The sequence below is a fragment of the Cavia porcellus genome, unplaced genomic scaffold (genome assembly GCF_034190915.1).
Source record: "Cavia porcellus strain 051 isolate PalLab524CR breed Dunkin Hartley unplaced genomic scaffold, mCavPor4.1 scaffold_5, whole genome shotgun sequence".
Taxonomy (NCBI): Eukaryota; Metazoa; Chordata; class Mammalia; order Rodentia; family Caviidae; genus Cavia; species Cavia porcellus.
The window spans coordinates 74,599,067-74,615,933 of record NW_026947488.1 but is presented as its reverse complement, the minus strand read 5'-3'; the positions used below and the strand labels follow the sequence as shown (position 1 = coordinate 74,615,933).

Sequence of the window (16,867 nt, the reverse complement as noted above, 5' to 3'; positions counted from 1 at the left end):
CAAGTGGAAGAAACCATATCAGTAAGATGTAAAGGATAAGGAAGACACAGAAAGAGAAGCTGGGAAACTTCCAATTCCACTTCTACCTGGGGGACTCAAAAGTATAGAACTGTCTCTTGATGGTCAGATAGTTCAATAATAGAATATTTGGCTAAGATACCGATGCCCAGGGAATATTCCCACACACTTAGATATAAAAGACAGATGTAAAGACTGTCTCTGTCTCTGTCTCTGTCTCTGTCTCTGTCTCTGTCTCTTCCTCCCCACTTTTCCTTCTTCCTTGTCACCAAAACTAAGGAAAGAGACGTGGAGAATCATATTCCTATCAGTTACTATCCGATCTCTTCTATTTGAACCAAATAGGTGAGTAGAGAGCCAGAAAAGGAACCAAATTCTCATACATCTTCAAAACATAGAAATAATGACATCGTTCTGAACTCTACAGCCTTCGGTTATTTTTGCCATCATCATATTTACTCTAATTTAGAATCAGTCATAAAACTTGTTACAGGACCTGGAATATTGGTCAGAGGTGGAGTGGGTATTTTTAACATATTTAAAGCCCTATTTAAATCACCAGCAGCTCAAAAAACTTGTTATGAAGCTTCAGTTTTGCCATGCATGGTGACACTGGTCTAATCTTTGCACTCTGGGAGGCTGAGGCAGAAACCTCACAAGTCCAGGCCCAGTTTGGGCAATAGCAACTATAATGAAACTGTATCTCAAAATAAAAAAATGGACTTGGCATGTAGCTCAGTGCCAAGACCTTGAGTTCAATCACCATCAGTACCGGGGGAAAAAAATTTTTTTTAATGCCTTCAGTGTTCAGCCTGGCGTGTAGACAGTTGGCCTTCGGAGCAGGTGAGCAAGGGATCTGATCATCAGCTGTCACTGGTATTGCCACATAATCTTTAAAGCTTTGTTTCCTAACTTGTAATTTGAAGATCATACATATGGAGAGTGTTAAATGAACTACATTAACATACACAAGAGATCTGTGCAAACTAATAATGTTACAAAAGTTTCAGTTCTTATCTGTTTCTTTAATGGAAACAGTAATGAATCTACCACCTAAGTTTCTTACGAACTGAGAGTGAATTAATTAACAAACATTACCAATATTTTGTGTCTGTGCCTTTTTGAGTCAGGGTTTTGCTGACTCAAAGTTCAGGCTGGCCTCGAACTCGCTGCGATCCCCCTGCCTCGGTCTCTCAAGTGCTGGGATTACAGTTTGCACCAGTACACCGGTCACATTAAAACATTGAGGACGCAGCACTTTAAATTGTATCGCTATTATCCAAGAATTTTCCATGAGGAGGCACGTCAGATTTTAAACACCTTTTCTTTTCGCTCAAAGGCTTACATTGTGCACTCCCGACGTGTTTGCAGGATGACTAAGAATAGGAAGAATCTCCAACTCCCACGTAACCCTGCGCTCCACCCCACCCCGCCTGCCCCACGGGCCGCCTCCGCGCGTGCGACGGCTGCAGCCCGGAACCCAAAGCCTGGGCGGCTGCGGCGCCCGAGCCTCTTTGCGGCTGGACTAGGGTGCCGGAAGTGGAGTGGGCGGGGTCGGCACCTCCAGGCGGAATCAGCCTGGCCGGGAAGATGCTGCTGGACTTGTCCGAGGAGCATAAGGAGCACCTGGCTTTCCTGCCGCAAGTGGACAGCGCCGGTAAGCGAGCGCAGGAACCGTGTTCTGTGGGCCGGGAAAGACGCCGCGAGAAGCGCCGAGCGCTCACGGCCTCCCGACTTCCGTTGCAGTGGTCGCCGAGTTCGGGCGGATTGCGGTGGAGTTCCTGAGGCGAGGATCGAACCCTAAGATCTACGAAGGCGCCGCCAGTAAGAAGGGCAGAACCCGGGCTCTGCAAGCTGCGTGCTTGGAAGTGCAGGCCGCTCTATGTCGCCCGAGGAAGGGACTTTTGCTTGTTCCCATTGCGATAGATTAAAACCATCAAAGCTTCTCGGTTGTTGGTGCTAACCCTGCCTGCTCCCTAAGTGGTTGAGATTTTCAAAGCGTATATTACTGGTTTCTTCGTGTTTAAACTGAATGTACTATCCTCTGCCTTTCAAAAGTATTATGATGCTTAACAAATAACTGTGTGCCAGAGGCTGTGGAAATACAGGGAGCAGGTGCGGACATCATGCAAGTGATTGTTTAATATTAACTGCCCAGACAACTGAAGTATTACGGTTTTCCTCCGGCTGAGGGGCGAACTCTGGGATTCAGTTAGTCCCTGTTGAGTTCCTCTTCTGCAGTGGGCGGAGTGCTGCTCCCACAAGTCTGCGTTTTGTACACAGTTGAGGGGCTGGAAATACGGAAAGCAGCTGGCAGGGAGTACAGAGAGAAAGCAGAAGGTTCTGGCCAGCTTCGTCTTTTGTACTGCAGTGTTTGAAAACGTGGAATAATTGAAAATATTTTAAATGGGAGTTTGAATAAAAGGGTAAATATCGCAGAATGATTGATTTATTTTTCCTTCTCTTAGGAAAACTCAATGTGAGTAGTGAAACGGTCCAGCATGGTGTGGAAGGATTAACGTATCTCCTCACTGAGAGCTCAAAGCTTATGGTAAGGGCTTCTGAAAACTGCTCTGTATTATCTGGATCCTTTTTTTTTTTTTTTTTTTCTTGTAAAGTTCATTGTGCCCGGGCTGGGGGTATAGTTCAGTGGCATAAGCCCCTACCTGGCAAGCGCTAGGTCATGAGTTCGATCCCCAATACAAAAAAAAAAAAAAAAAGTTCATGATGCTCTACATTGTAATTGTGGCAGGTACCTGTATATTTTAATAATGTTGTTAATGATGTAATTACTATTGTGAACAATACCTAAACAGTTACTAGCATGTGCTAATATGAATCCCTCTTGCTAGTATAAATTAATTTGTATTCTGTGTAATTCTGTATGCTGTCAAACCATATGCCATAGTGTATGTATACTAAGAGAAGGAAGAATGAATTGATTCTTTGCAGTTTCTGTCATGATGGAAAATAGGAGGCAAAACTGAGCATATCAGTTATTTCCTTTTGTACTTTTAAAAATGTTTGTGTATCAATAAATCAGGTTTTGAAATAGTAGACAGTGGTTGTCTTTAGGAAATTTTGTAGTCAAAATTAGGGGATATTATATACATCTTTTGTGTAACATTTTAGCATTTACTAGCCAAAGATACAGCTTGATCTGTTAACATTAATTTACTTTTAGATATCTGAACTGGATTTCCAAGACTCTGTTTTTGTTTTGGGATTCTCTGAAGAATTAAACAAATTATTGCTTCAGCTTTATCTGGACAACAGAAAGGAGATCAGAACTATTCTAAATGAACTAACACCTGACCTTCCCACTTACCATAGCCTTGAATGGCGACTAGATGTACAGGTATTTATTTTTTAATGATAACATAGAATGTAAGAATTGTTTAAGGTTTATGTCCTATTCGTCGTATTCTTTACCACCTTACTGAAGCTGTGTTTTGAAATTTTCTGGGTTATTTAAATGTTAATTTTCAGGTCATTTCACAAATTATTTTATTTTCAGTATGTTCAGTCTGCTTAATTTGCAGTTTTTAAGAACTTTGCTCTGGAAAAGGAAATGAGTGCATACGTTGTCAGTGATGCTTAGCTTTTAAAAAAACATTTCTCTTTAAATATAAAATCCCTATAGGAAAGTGCACACAATGAAAACCCCTCTGAAACAGGCACGGCCGTGGCCAGTACTCCAGCAGCATCCTCCCGTCCATTAGTGCCCCTTTTTACTTTCCCAAAGGTAACCAGCATCCTGCTTCTAAAATGTACTTTTCCTTTCTATACATGGAATATTCGTTAAATGTTCTTTTGTATCTGGCTTCTGTTGTACATTATTTTTGTGAGGTTGATCTTTCAGTTGTTTTTAAAGCCACATAAGTAAGTAAGAGGAAAAACCAGGCTCACTGGCATGCACATGTAGTCCCAACCACTCTGGAGGCTGGGGCAAGAGGATCTCTTGAACCTAGAAATTGGAAACTAGACTGGGCAAAAGAAGAGGTCCATGTCTCTAATAATTAAATAACTACAAAGAAGTTTTCAGACTATTTTTTGTACCTCTTTATTAAGCAGTGAAAGATAAATTAACAAATATTTATTGAATGTCATCCCATTTGAATTAGAGATGTACTTAATGTCTTGGGACACAAAAGGACTACCTTCTCAGCTGAAAAAGATGTTATCATCTGATAGGAATATTATTATATGTTTTCAAAACAACCAGTAATAAAGATAATTACAAGATTTTGACTTGGAAGAAGATAATTGCATAAATGAAGGTGCCAACTGAATATTTCTAAAGCAATTGCATGTCCGCATATGGTTCCATGTGTTCTAGCATGATTCAGTAAAGCTTTAACAAAAAGGTGAATTTTGGAAGGATAAGCAGATGGAGAAATCTAGACTAAATGTTTTTGGCAGAAGAGGCAGCATAAGTTGTAAAGACCCATATGAACAAAAATGAGCATATGAAAATGTGGTACACTCGGTTAGTGTTCAAACTTCATTGTGTATTAGAATAACCTGGGAGCTTCAAAATAATGCTAGCATGTGTGTTCTACCCCCAGAGGTTCTGATTTATTGGTATAAAGTTTGGCTCAGGCATCAGAATTTTTAAAAGCAGTATTACCTTTCACTTAGTATCACTGTGCAATAAGATTTGTGAACCAATATTCATGTGGGATTCTTTATAATTTGAAGTGAGATAAGATGGTCAAAATGAGTGATACACTTTAGACCTGACAGAGCAGACAGTAGAAAGTCCTTTTAGATTCTTTTTGTCTTTTTGTGGCAAGGTTTTTCCTATGCAGTTCAGGCTGGCCTTGAACTCACTGTCTAGTCCAGTCTGGCCTTAAACTCACAGTGACCCTCCTGCCTTAGCCTCCCAAGTGCTGGGATCACAGGTATGCGCCACCCTACCTGGCTCCTTGTAGATTCTTGGATAAGAAAGTAACAGTAAGGTAGTCATTTAGGAAAATTAACCTAGCATCCTCCGGCAGACCACAGTGAAAGTGGAAATTAGAAGTAATGAATGCCTGGCAAGTGTGAGGTCCTGAGCTCAGGTCCTAGTATACTTACACTCACACACACACAAAAGAAGGAGGAATAAAGAACTTAGAATTTTAGACATTTTTCCCTCTATATGAAATGAATTTTCTTTCTTGCAGTTACTTCTTGACTCTATTCTTTGTTACCCACATTAGGTCTGTTTAAATCAGGGCTCAACAGACTGGGTTATGGGCCAAGTCTGATCTGCTACCTTTAAAGTTCCATTGGGACACAGTCATGCTCATTTGTTTACATATTATCTGTGACTGTTTTCAAAGTGCAAGGCCAGAGCTGCTAGTTGTACTAGCAGCTTTATGATCTTCAAAGCCTAAAATACGTTATTATCTGGCTCTTCACAAAAAAACGACAACAAATTTGCTGACTTTGCTTTCAGTGATGCCTGTCTCTGGCAGAAATTACTTGTGCTGCCACTCAACTACAGTTAAGTCCTGATGGCTTGGTTTCCTGTGGCACCTGTGTTTTGTTGAAAGTTATTTCCCTCAAACATACCCATTTGCTACAGTGAACTGTAAACTCTTCAACAGCAAGGGTCTTGCATGCTTTATATATTCTTTCTCCAAAGCCTCAGAATCTCATAGATGCCCTACACTCTTAGTTGTTTGACTAAGAAAGGCAAAAATCAGAAAAAACTCACCCATTTCTTCTACCACATCTGCCATCCTGCCTGCATTAACATATACTTGCTGAAGTGGGTGTGGTGATATACATCTGTAATTCAGGACGTAGAAGCCTCAGACAGGAAGATCACTGTAAGTTCAAGACCAGCTTGGGCAACATAGTGTATTCAAGGCCAGCCTGAACTACATGCAAACCCTGTCTCAAAGAATAAATATATATATTGCTCTGCTTTCACTCCTGCTGTTGTTGCTGGGATGCCCGTGCTCTTACATATAAACAGCCTCTTGCCTTGTACAATGTGACACATCCCTATTTGCCCACATGCGGACATAGTTCCAGCAGTTACTCCTTAGGTTTTCTACATATTTTTGTTGCTTCTGTACTAAATCATTCCCTCAGCACATAGTCAGTAACCCAGTTTTGAGTCCATATAGTATTACTGCCATGTTTTTTGTTTCTTTTACATCAAAACTCTGAAACTGTTACCTATCTTTAAAGTCTTCTGCTTTTTCTCTCTTGAGCCCCCTCTGGTTAGGCTTCACTTTTACCTTTTTTTTTTTCTTTTGAAATAGAATTTAACTGCAGTTCAGGCTGGCCTTGAACTCACAATAATCCTCCTGCCTCAGCTTCCTAAATGCTGGGATTACAGGCCTGAACCACCACACTTGTCTTTATCATTATAGTTATAAATTAATCAAGGCCATCCAGGTATGATGGTACACGCCTGTAATCCCAGCACTTGGGAGGCATGGCCAGAAGACCATTGTGAGTTTGAGACCAGCCTGGGATACAAAGTGGGCTCAAGGGAGACTGAGGCAGGAGGATCATTGTGAGTTCAAGACCAGCCTGGGTTACAAAGTAAGCTCAAAACCAGCCTGAATTGCATAGTGAGACCCTGTCTCAAAAAGACAAAAAAAAAAAAACCCACAAAAAGTAATCAAGGCCATTGCCTTTTAGTGTTCATGTCAATCTGTATATTAGCAGCACTTTTTATTGCTTGAAATTATTTCCCGTGGCTCTCAGTCGGCCTCATATGCCCTCCTTCTTCGTCTCCTTTGTTGACTGTCTCATCAACCTTTAAATATTGGAATGCCCAAAAAGTCAGTTTGCAGGCTTCGTACATTTTTATTCCCCTTCTGACATCTAATTTTGTGACTTAAAAGCTCCCTGTAGACTTGGGGTTCCCAAATTTCTGTTTTAGCCTAGTCCTGTTCCTCAGCTGCCATGTAGTTGAAACCTATTGAATGTGGGTGTTGGATTGGTGTTAAATGCAATAGAGTAAAATCTTGGACTGTTAGTAACTTGTTCTGTGAATGTTCCACACGATATATAAACATTCCTACTACACTATAGTTTGATAAACAAACAATGTCTTGTAATACAAGTAGCATGTGATGCAGAATGTCACAACTGAGCCGATGGTTCTCTCTCTCGCTGCAGAATTGTGAGTGATTGGCACCAGTGTTCAGGTGGTCAGTCTTAGGCCATGGTATTTAGTAGAAATCAGTGATTTTTCTGAACATTGGAAGGTGTCCATAAATGGCACTAGTGTATTTTTTGTCACTTCAAGGCACCTGTTGACAGTCTTTTGCTTTTCCATACAAGGTAAGTTTAGGAGTGCTTTGCTTCACTCTAGCTCAGGGTGCCTATAGATGCAGTCTTTTTCCTCTGCTGCCTTATTGCCAGCTACATTAAATACAGTGTTTATGAGTTTATTAACACTGTACTGTAGTCAACATCTGCTGAGCATATACAGTGGCTCCTCTGCAGAAAAAAGTTGAAAAGAACAGTGGTAAGGAAATGATTACAGTGGAAGAAGGAAATCATCGAGAAGTGTGAACAAGGTATGTAAGCTGCTGAAACCACAAGATTTTATAAGAAGTCTGTGTTGACCATTTGTATGATATTCACGAAGAAAGAAGAAGTTAAGGGGGCTAGATGCAGCAAAAGGAGTCATGAGAATATCAAAGCCATAGCCACAAGTTCTGGAAGATGTGCAAAAATTGCTTCTGATTTGGATAAATGAGAAGCAACCAGCAGGTGATACTGTGACCAAGGACTTTCTCTGTGTGAAGGCAAAGCCTCATATACTGATCTCATAAATAAACTGCCAAGTACATAACAGGAAATGAAGGCTTTAAGGCAAACAGGATGGTTTAATAGCCTTAAAAGAAGTAGCTTTCATAGGATTGTGAGACATGGAGAGGCTGTGAGTTCAGATGCTAAGGCAGCTGTGGCATTCACTACTAAGTTCCAGAAGCTCATAGTTTCTGAGAATTACCTGCCATTGCAAGTTTTTAACTGCAGTAAGATGGAAATTTTTTGGAAAAGTTGCCAAGGAGGACTACATTACAGAAGAGAATGCAATGCCTGGTTACAAGTTCATGAGAGACCTTCTTACCCTCTTGTTTTGTGCTATTGTTAGAGGGGATTTCAAGGCCAAACCCCTGCTTGTGTATCATGCCAGGAATCCACAAGCCTTCAAGAAATGCAAGGTTCAGAAGAGCCAGTTAGACATTATGTGATGGTCCAACAGCAAGGCTTGTCACTCGCATCTTGTTCATTGAGTGGAGAAATACCTCTTGGATAAAAATCTGCCACTCAGAGCCCTGATGATTATAGATAATGCTTCTGCTCATTCTCTAGGCTTTGAAGATGACAACTTATGTGAGGAAATGAAGTTCATTAAGGTCAAGTTCTTCCTCCCAACACTACTCCAATACTCCAGCAGGTCATTTAGAACTTTAAAAAACTTCTCACCGAAACACTTATTTCAGTGAGGCTTCAAGGTGACTAAAGGAACAAACTACTGTCTGAGAGTTTTAAAAAAGTCATTTCCATATCACAAACTGCCTCATGATAAAGATAAAGCCTGGAATGGCGGTCACCAAAGAACCTTCAGTTCTGCTTAGAGAAATTCTGCTTAGAGGGAGCATGTGAACAAAAGCTGCCAGTTATTGATGAAATTGTGTCCTTAAGAAAGACCAGGACACAGGAGGTGAATGAAAATGACATTCAAGAACTGGTAGAGGAACATGGGACTGGAGCTGACTACCAACAAACTGTTGGACCTGCATTGCAAGCAACATCAGGAAGTTATGGAGGAGATGTCATCTACAGAGGAGGAGGGGAAAACATAGAGGTTTCCCTCACTTTAAATGAGATTAGAAAAACGTGTAAAATGTGGGAAACAATGCTAAAATTTTTAGGAAAGCACTATCCAAATACGGGGATAGAAGTGGGAACAGTGAATCTGTTTAATGACAATGCAATGTCACATTTCCATGAAAATCCAAAAGAAAGTAAAAATAAGTGTCATTGGATAGGTTCCTTGGTAAAACTACACAAGAAGAAAAAGATTCCATTGAGCCAATAGAAAAGCAGTGATTCTGTTAGTAATGGTGAAAGCCATCTGTGCAGGATTAACTAATGGTTAACTTGTAATACCCCGCCAAATAGTCAGTGTGAGTCTAGGTATGGAAGGCCCACCTGAGAATTATTGCCACCACCATTAAAGGAAAACTGGAAAGGCAGATGGTATGCTGTTGATTCTCCTGGAGAAGCTTGTCACACTGGTTTTCCTGATACAAACTCAGTTATTCTCATCATGAGTTCCAGTCCTTGCTGTCACTGAGGATGGCTGCAGTTCTCTTTGGGGGAGCTCTGGTCCTTGCCTTGAGCATCACTTTGTGTCTTCAGTACAGATCCCTCGGCCTGCTGGCACAGATCCTTCACCCCCTGGCACAGACCTTCTAGCTTCCACCACTGACCTTCGGGCCTAGTGCGGATCTTTAGCACGGACTTCTGTGAGATACTGCCGTGGGCTCTAGGCTGTGAGCTGGACTTGTGCCTGACATTGTCATGGGATCTAGGCCTTTTGTTGGGTTCTTTGGGTCTCTAGTGCATGGACAGATCTCTTAAAATCTCTGCATTTAACTTTTTGAGTGAACATTATAAAATAATGCTATAAATTATGTGTCTTTTATTAACTCTATTCCCTTGCAAACTGTGACCACAACATTTTCCTACATAGTAACCTTCCTCTCTCTCATCTCCCTCACACGAGCCACAAAAGCTTTCAGAAATAAGTGATTAATTGGTTTTTCTTTATATTTTGTATTTTCTTTATTATTTTGTATTATATTTCAGTATTGTAATCATTTTTACATGAATATTTTTGAGTTATGGAACATGATTTATTATGGGGAAATTCGCTTCGATATGCAAGTGCTTTAGATTACAAGCGTGCTTCCAAAATGAATTATATTGACAAGCTAAGGTTCTGTATATTCAAAACTGAGTCCTGCTTTCCTCACCCCCTTTTCCTCAAACTCTCTTTTCCCAGTTTCCCCCATCTCAATTGATGATGTCTGTTCTTTGGTTAATTGAGGTCCAAAATACGTGCAACTGTTTTTGACTCATTTCTTTATCCTTGATATAACCCATCCACAAATCATTTTCCACCTTGAAAAGATAGCCAGTCTCATCATTCCTTCAACTATTTGAAAAATGGTGACTTTCACACCAGAATTACAGTTTATAGCAACTCCTGAAAAATTAGAACTTCAAGCAGTACTGGGGCCACAATCCCACAAGGCATTATCAGTTCATGCTGCGTTGAATTTACAGTGATGACAACTTATTTAGTATGCAGTTTGTTAGTACTTGAGAGTGCTTTCTCTGATGATTGGTTGAAAGGAATCACTGGATGCTCCAGTGACTGTAGTTTCTGGAAAGAATAACATAATACACTATCACAGAAAAAAAGAAAAATATTAAATTGGGACCATCAAGAGTGTCAGAATTAGAAAGATGAAAGACTAAGAATTTGGATAGAAAAACTGTACCTTTCATACTAGAACTTCTGATTTTAGAGTTGGGACTGGGTGACTGGCTTAGAGAAGTTATCCCATTGACATAAATATCCTAAGGGCTATACAAAAGATCACAAAAAAGATGGTTTTTATTTACCCTCCATTTACCCTTTAATGCATCCATATTGTCTATCATGCCATTTATTGAGTTTCTGGGGTATAACAGATCTTGTAAACGTTCTAATATGGTCTGAACAATGTTCTCCCAAAGCCTGTGTGTTAAAGCTTAGCCTCTAACACTCAGCACTCGGGAGGTAACAGAATTCCTGGGAAATGGGAAAGCAGGTAGATCGTTAGTGCCCACCCTTTGGGGAGACATGGGATGCAGCCACTTAGTACCTTTTTCTTTTGCTTCTCAGTTGCCATGAGTTAAGCGACTTTGCCACGTGATGTTCTATCTTGACTCAGGCCCAAAAGCATGAGGGATAATCAGTCTCAGATTCAGACTTGAAACTATGAGCCAAAATAAATCTTCCTTCCTAATTACCTTTAGCATTGTTTCACAGTAACAGAAAGTCAACTAATACACATAGCAATGGGAAAAACATCATATTTGCCTTTAAGCCATCATAGTCTGATGAAAAGAGACTAAAATTAAAAATCATCTATTGGGGGCTGGAGATTTAGCTCAGCGGCATAAGCGCCTGCCTTGCAAGGAGGCAGTCGTGAGTTCGATCCCCGGTACCGATAAAAAGGAAAAAAAAAATGAACTATTATAATCAAACCTGATATATACCTGAATAGGCATAAATATAGGATATGATATTAACCAGACTATTGGCTCTCCAAAGGCAAATACTGTGTACCCAAAATAGTACCCAGCATGTAATAAGCATTCAGTGCCAAATAGAGTAGATGTTTATCTATCATGTGCTGAGTCTTATGGTTATGGCAAAAAAACAAGACAGTTGATGTTCTGAGCTACCTAAGCAGCAGGTCATGTGAGGGAGGATCACGGGAAGGAGATCACTGTGGTTAAACCTTTACATTTAGGTTCTTTCATAATAACCAGGTAGTGATATAGGGATGATCATGGGTCAGCAGTAATTTACCTTCTAGATCATTATCTCTCGTGTCTCAGGGTGTCCCCTGACTTTAAGCCTTTTTCTCGGTTTGATTTGGCTTGATTTGGTTTGAGTTTTGGGGGGATGGTTTCAGGGCACTGAACCCTGGGTCTTTACATGAAGCTATATCCCCAGCCCCTACCCCCTCCTCATTTTTGAAACCATATCTCTAAGTCACTGAGGTTCTCAGACTGGACCTGAACTTGTGATCTTCCTCAGCCCCTAAGAGTGTTGGGACCACAGAACAATGTCACTTCGGATGGCTTTCCAGTAGCTTTTACCGGTTTTTTTTTTCCCACTGCATTGATATGATTTAAGTTTCTCCAGTATTTTAGAAGTTAGAAACTAAGAAACCAAGTTTTCTAAATTTAAACTCAAGAGCCAGGTGTGGTGGCACATACTTATAATCCCAGCATTTGGGGCTGAGGCAGGAGGATCGATGCAAGTTCTAAACCAGCCTTGATTTCAAAGTGAGCTCAAATCAGCCTGAACTGAACTGCATAGTGAGACCCTGTCTCAAAAAGACAAAAAAAAAAAAAACCTTATTTACCAGTGAAATGAATTTGCTATACTAATACAATGTCAAATGTAGTTTAAGGTTAAGATTAAGGGTATACTGAGTGACTGTTGCCACTTACTGTGAAATGTATTTCAAAGGTAAGGAAATTACTCAGAAGCCGGACATGGTGGCTCACGCCTGTAATCCCAGCACTCAAGAAGCTGAGACAGGAGGATTACTGTGAGTTCAAGACCAGTCTGGGCTACAAAGTGAGTTAAAGGCTAGCCTGAGCTGCATAGTGAAACCCAGTCTCAAAAAGACAGGAAAGCAAGAAACAAACAAACTACTCAGAGCTAGTTGAGTTCCTGAGTGTGTTAGTTGAAACTACTACAAGAGATTTTTCACTGGAGTGGCTTCTTCTCTTTGTAGAAAGAAGGCATGTCATATGAGACCAGCTAAGTAGCTAGAAAAATAGTATCAAGATATACCACCTTTTATTTCTGAATAACTGAATTGTCTCATGGAGATAGTGAATGGATACTCACCATCTAATTGTTGTGCAGTTGCTTTGGAAAACAAACTAATCATAATTTAGTTTCTTGTAGGACTATTTCTCTAGACTTCACAAATCATTAGCACATTATAGCATCATGGTGCCTTATTAATAATATGTATAAATTGAATCCATACAGGGCTGTTGCAGAAGAATGTTACCTTTACCTTTAGGGTTGGTTTATTTACAATTGCATCTGTTTCCTTTCCTGCTCAAGTTATTAAGTCCTGAGACTTAATAAAGGGCTAAATTTTTTAGAAGAGTAGTTAAATGAAACTTAATTTATGTATCCTGTGACCTACTTGATGTTTTTGCCAGATACGTAGCCCTTCAGACTAAATATCTTTCCTCTAACTTCCTTTATAGTATTTTAGCGTTGCTGTTATTGTGAAGTTTACAGGGAAGAGGATGGAGCTTCATCCCTGTTAAAAAATAACTTCTTTGGATTGCAGTGATACATGCCTGTAATTCCAGTTACTCAGGAAGCTGAGGCAGAAGTATCAAAAATTTGAAGACAGCATGGACAACTTAGTAAGACTCTGTCACAAAATAAAACTTTAAAAGAATTGGGATATAGTCCATTGATGGAGTGCTTGCTTAGCCTGTATGAAAACCTGGGCTCAGTCTCTATTATATTCCCACCCGAAGTCCATATCAAGAATTATGTGGGCACTGTTCTTCATCCTGTAGTACTGAAAGTCATTCAACCTCTTAATGAGGAAAATTAGTTCTGATCATGTCTTGGTAGGTATTTGCTGGGATGTTCTATAGTTTCCAAATTTTAAAGAATGATGTACTTACCATTAAATGTTCTTAATTATCGTATTGACTAAAAATTGAAGCATGGTTTGACTTTGTCTTTCAACAAGAACACAGATCACATACCCAGACAACTTCAGTTGCTTTCTGACTGTGTAAATATAGAAGAAAAACAATGTGTAATTAAATGAGTAGTTTTTTTCAGTCATAGGTTTTACATATTGTCATATCTGTAATTCCTGTATTATACAAATGATCATAGGTACTTAACCTTATAAATACTATTTTATGTTTATAACCAAGACTAACTGTTATTTCTAAGTTACTTAGGAACATTCAATTTTACTTTTGATCAGGATCTTGGGTTCTTTGGGAAGCCCAGATCACCTAGAATTATTTGAAAGAATTACTCTGTTTTTACCTTAAGTTAATCCTGGACTCTTACGATTAGATCTGTTATGTTTGGGAGTCTCTTCAAGTTGTCTTTTACCAGGACTCTTAATACTTTTTTGTTGCTTCCTTGCTTCCTTGCTTCCTTCCTTTTTGTACAACTGAAACTTGTACAATAAGTTTCAGTTTCATCTTACGTAATTTCTGTCCCTGGAGTTAGGTGTTACTTCAGAGTGATCGCGGTTCCTTTTAATGGAGAACAGTCTTTAGAGAATATAGGTGTGCTGGGGTTGAATACCATTACCTTCAAATTAGTCACTGCTGACAGTTGTAAGGTTTTTTCCTTTTAAAGATTTAATATTGCTTTGTTAAAAATTTTAGAGTATATTATACAAACCAGAGATTTTTTAGTTTAGGATCTGTACCTGGGAGTAGGCTTACCATGACACAAAGTGGTTTATCTTCCCAGCTGCAGTGGGCCAGGGTTCCCATAACCATCATCATTATGTTGCTTGATATAGACAACTTTTTTAATTTTCATTGGCCTGATAGGTGTAAAAATGACATTTCATGAAGTTTATTGACCATTTCTCTGATATATATAATAAAATTGAACATATTTTTTATGTTTCCCCATTTGTCTTTTTTGAAGTAGGTATCTACTTCCAAGTGGTATCTTTGTTCATGAACACTTACTTTTATTTGCAAATAATTTGATCTGCAAACAAAAGCATTTGGCAAAATTTTGTTTTTGTATGAGAACTCTGCATTGGGTGACAAACACAACCATGGCCATCCTTTCTGCATTAACACAAAAGATGTAGCCATCTGTTCCAGAATTGTGGATAGATTAAGTTCATCAACGAAAGTACCACAGTACTAATTTAGACCTGTATATTTTGAGTTTTGGTATGTTTTTTCTTACAACATCAGATTTTATCATACATTTTAAGTTCTAAAACTTTTTAGTTATATGCTTACTATAAGATATCTTCTCCCAGTTTACGTCTACGTTTTTTAACCATCAAAGCATCCTTTGAAGAAAATTTTTTTAAGTTAACACAAGTGTTACAGCTTGAATCTAGACGTCCCCCTAAGCCTCACGCAGTCAAAGGTGGGGCTTTTTAGAGGTGGCTGAACCCAGAGTGTGTGATGCCCTGGGTGTGAGTGCTACCCGTTAGCTGGCTACCCTGGATAGAATATAAGGGATGGAAAGAAGACTGCCTGCAGCTGCTGCTTGCTTCGCTGCCTTCTCCTGCCCGGCTAAACCATGGACTGTTTCTCCCCTGCTGTTCCCCTCTGCCACGCCACCCTACCGTAGAGCCAGCCAACTGTGGACCAAAACCTCTACAAACTATGAGCCAAAATAAACTTTCGTCCTTTAACTTAGAGTTCACATATTTTGTCTCAGCAATGAGAAAAGTAACTAAAACAGATTTATCAATTTTGTCTTCATACTTTGTGCCTTTTGTGTTGCATATGAGAATTCCTAGTATAAGAGTTGCCAAGCTATAAATCTTTCTGTATCTTGAGGTTTGTGTATATTTTCAGTTTTTCTTTCCAAAGATTTTAAAGTTTACTTTTCATTTTGAAGTCTAATTCATCTTAAGTACGATTTTTGTGTATATTGTCAGGTAATTATATGTTCTACATGGTCGTTAAATAAGCGTTATGCTCTTATTCCTTTCAAAATCAAGCTTGCAAGCAGAAGTCTCCGGCAACAGATTAAACCAGCGGTGACTTTCAAGCTTCACCTTAATCACAATGGAGATCACAACACCAAAGTTCTGCAGACAGACCCCGCCACCCTGCTTCATTTAGTGCAGCAGCTGGAGCAAGCACTGGAGGAGATGAAGACAAACCACTGCAGGAGAGTGGTCCGCAACATCAAGTAGAACCTGCTCTGAGATTTTCATCCTTTAACTCATGTGAATCGCTGGTATTTAAGAATTACTTCTCAAAGTGAACTCTTTGAGTTGGCTAGAAAGGAGCCTGTAGTGCTCATACCTTGTGTATATATGAATCACTATCTTGTTTTTGGTACTTGTCTGCTTTATTATTTTCCTCCTTATTGATCAACTTTGCAAATAAAATTTACAATGTAACACTATTCAGAATATTTTTAGACTTTTTTACTTTTAAAAACATTATGATATTAAAAGCCACAGAATAAAGTATGATTTTTATAATGCGATACTTGTTATAGGTAGTTTATGCATTTTTTCTTCATGTCATGATAATGTGTATAATATTTCCCATGTTGCCACGTTTGAGTTGTCATGGATAATAGGTTTAAGTAGTTCTTAAATTTGTGTCACTGTATATTTTATTGATTTCCTCCCATACTCAAAGTAACTAAGAAACATGCTATCATTTATAAAGTGTATATAAAAGTAATCCAATCAATTATTGATTATCTAGATATGAATTTTAGTCAGTTTTTATAATTTTGTTTAAATGAAACAAAAGTGGGAAGGAAAGCCATCTTTTTATTCATAAGCTTGATTTTTTTTTGTTGTTGTGTATTTAGGTAAGTAAAAGCTGCTGGCCTGAAAAACTCACAAACTGATTTTTCAGGTCAACCTGAGAGTACAAAGAGACAATATTAGATTTAGGGAAAATAATTATATGGAATGGTAGAAATGGGTATTTAGTCTTAACCTTTGTATCCAGGGCCTTATCTTGGTATTTTTATCCCTATGGATCAACCTAGGAAGGCCTTTAGAACTTTTAAACTCTTCAGTTGTACCCTTGGCTATACTAACACTTTGCCTCTCAAAAATTTTGGAGATTTTCAGTGGGGCATCGTGACACACACCTGTAACCCATCATTCTGGAAGGCTGAGACAGGAGCCCAGCAAGGACAGTGGATTGAGCTAGCAAAACTGTCCAGAATTAACCAAGAACTGGGAATGCGGCTTAGTATGGAGACCCTGAGTTCAATCCCCAGTACCATGCCCCCCCCCCACCAAAAAGTGATTTTAATGTCAGAGTGAAATATGTCTTTCCTTATAGAGCACAA

General features: G+C 39.2%; 1 protein-coding gene across 2 annotated transcripts; it reads left to right on the top strand.

Annotated features, from left to right (window-relative positions):
• The first annotated feature begins 1,518 nt into the window (after positions 1-1,518).
• Commd2 (COMM domain containing 2) lies at positions 1,519-15,955 on the top strand. 2 transcript variants are annotated; one of them, XM_003476770.5, is made up of 5 exons: positions 1,519-1,675; positions 1,765-1,842; positions 2,487-2,569; positions 3,203-3,376; positions 15,543-15,955. In XM_003476770.5, the coding sequence occupies exons 1-5, from the start codon at positions 1,609-1,611 to the stop codon at positions 15,738-15,740; spliced, it is 600 nt and encodes a 199-aa protein (XP_003476818.1). In that variant the 5' UTR covers positions 1,519-1,608; the 3' UTR covers positions 15,741-15,955. The 2 variants fall into 2 exon arrangements, with proteins under 2 accessions (XP_003476818.1, XP_023415834.1); XM_023560066.2 differs by lacking the exon at positions 1,765-1,842 and having other exon boundaries at positions 1,541-1,675.
• Positions 15,956-16,867: the final 912 nt, after the last annotated feature.

Coding starts and splice junctions, on each gene's coding strand:
- Commd2 (XM_003476770.5), top strand. CDS start 1,609: ATGCTGCTGGACTTGTCCGAGGAGCATAAGGAGCACCTGGCTTTCCTG. Junction 1,676..1,764: donor GCCGCAAGTGGACAGCGCCG/GTAAGCGAGCGC, acceptor CTTCCGTTGCAG/TGGTCGCCGAGTTCGGGCGG. Junction 3,377..15,542: donor AATGGCGACTAGATGTACAG/GTATTTATTTTT, acceptor TTCAAAATCAAG/CTTGCAAGCAGAAGTCTCCG.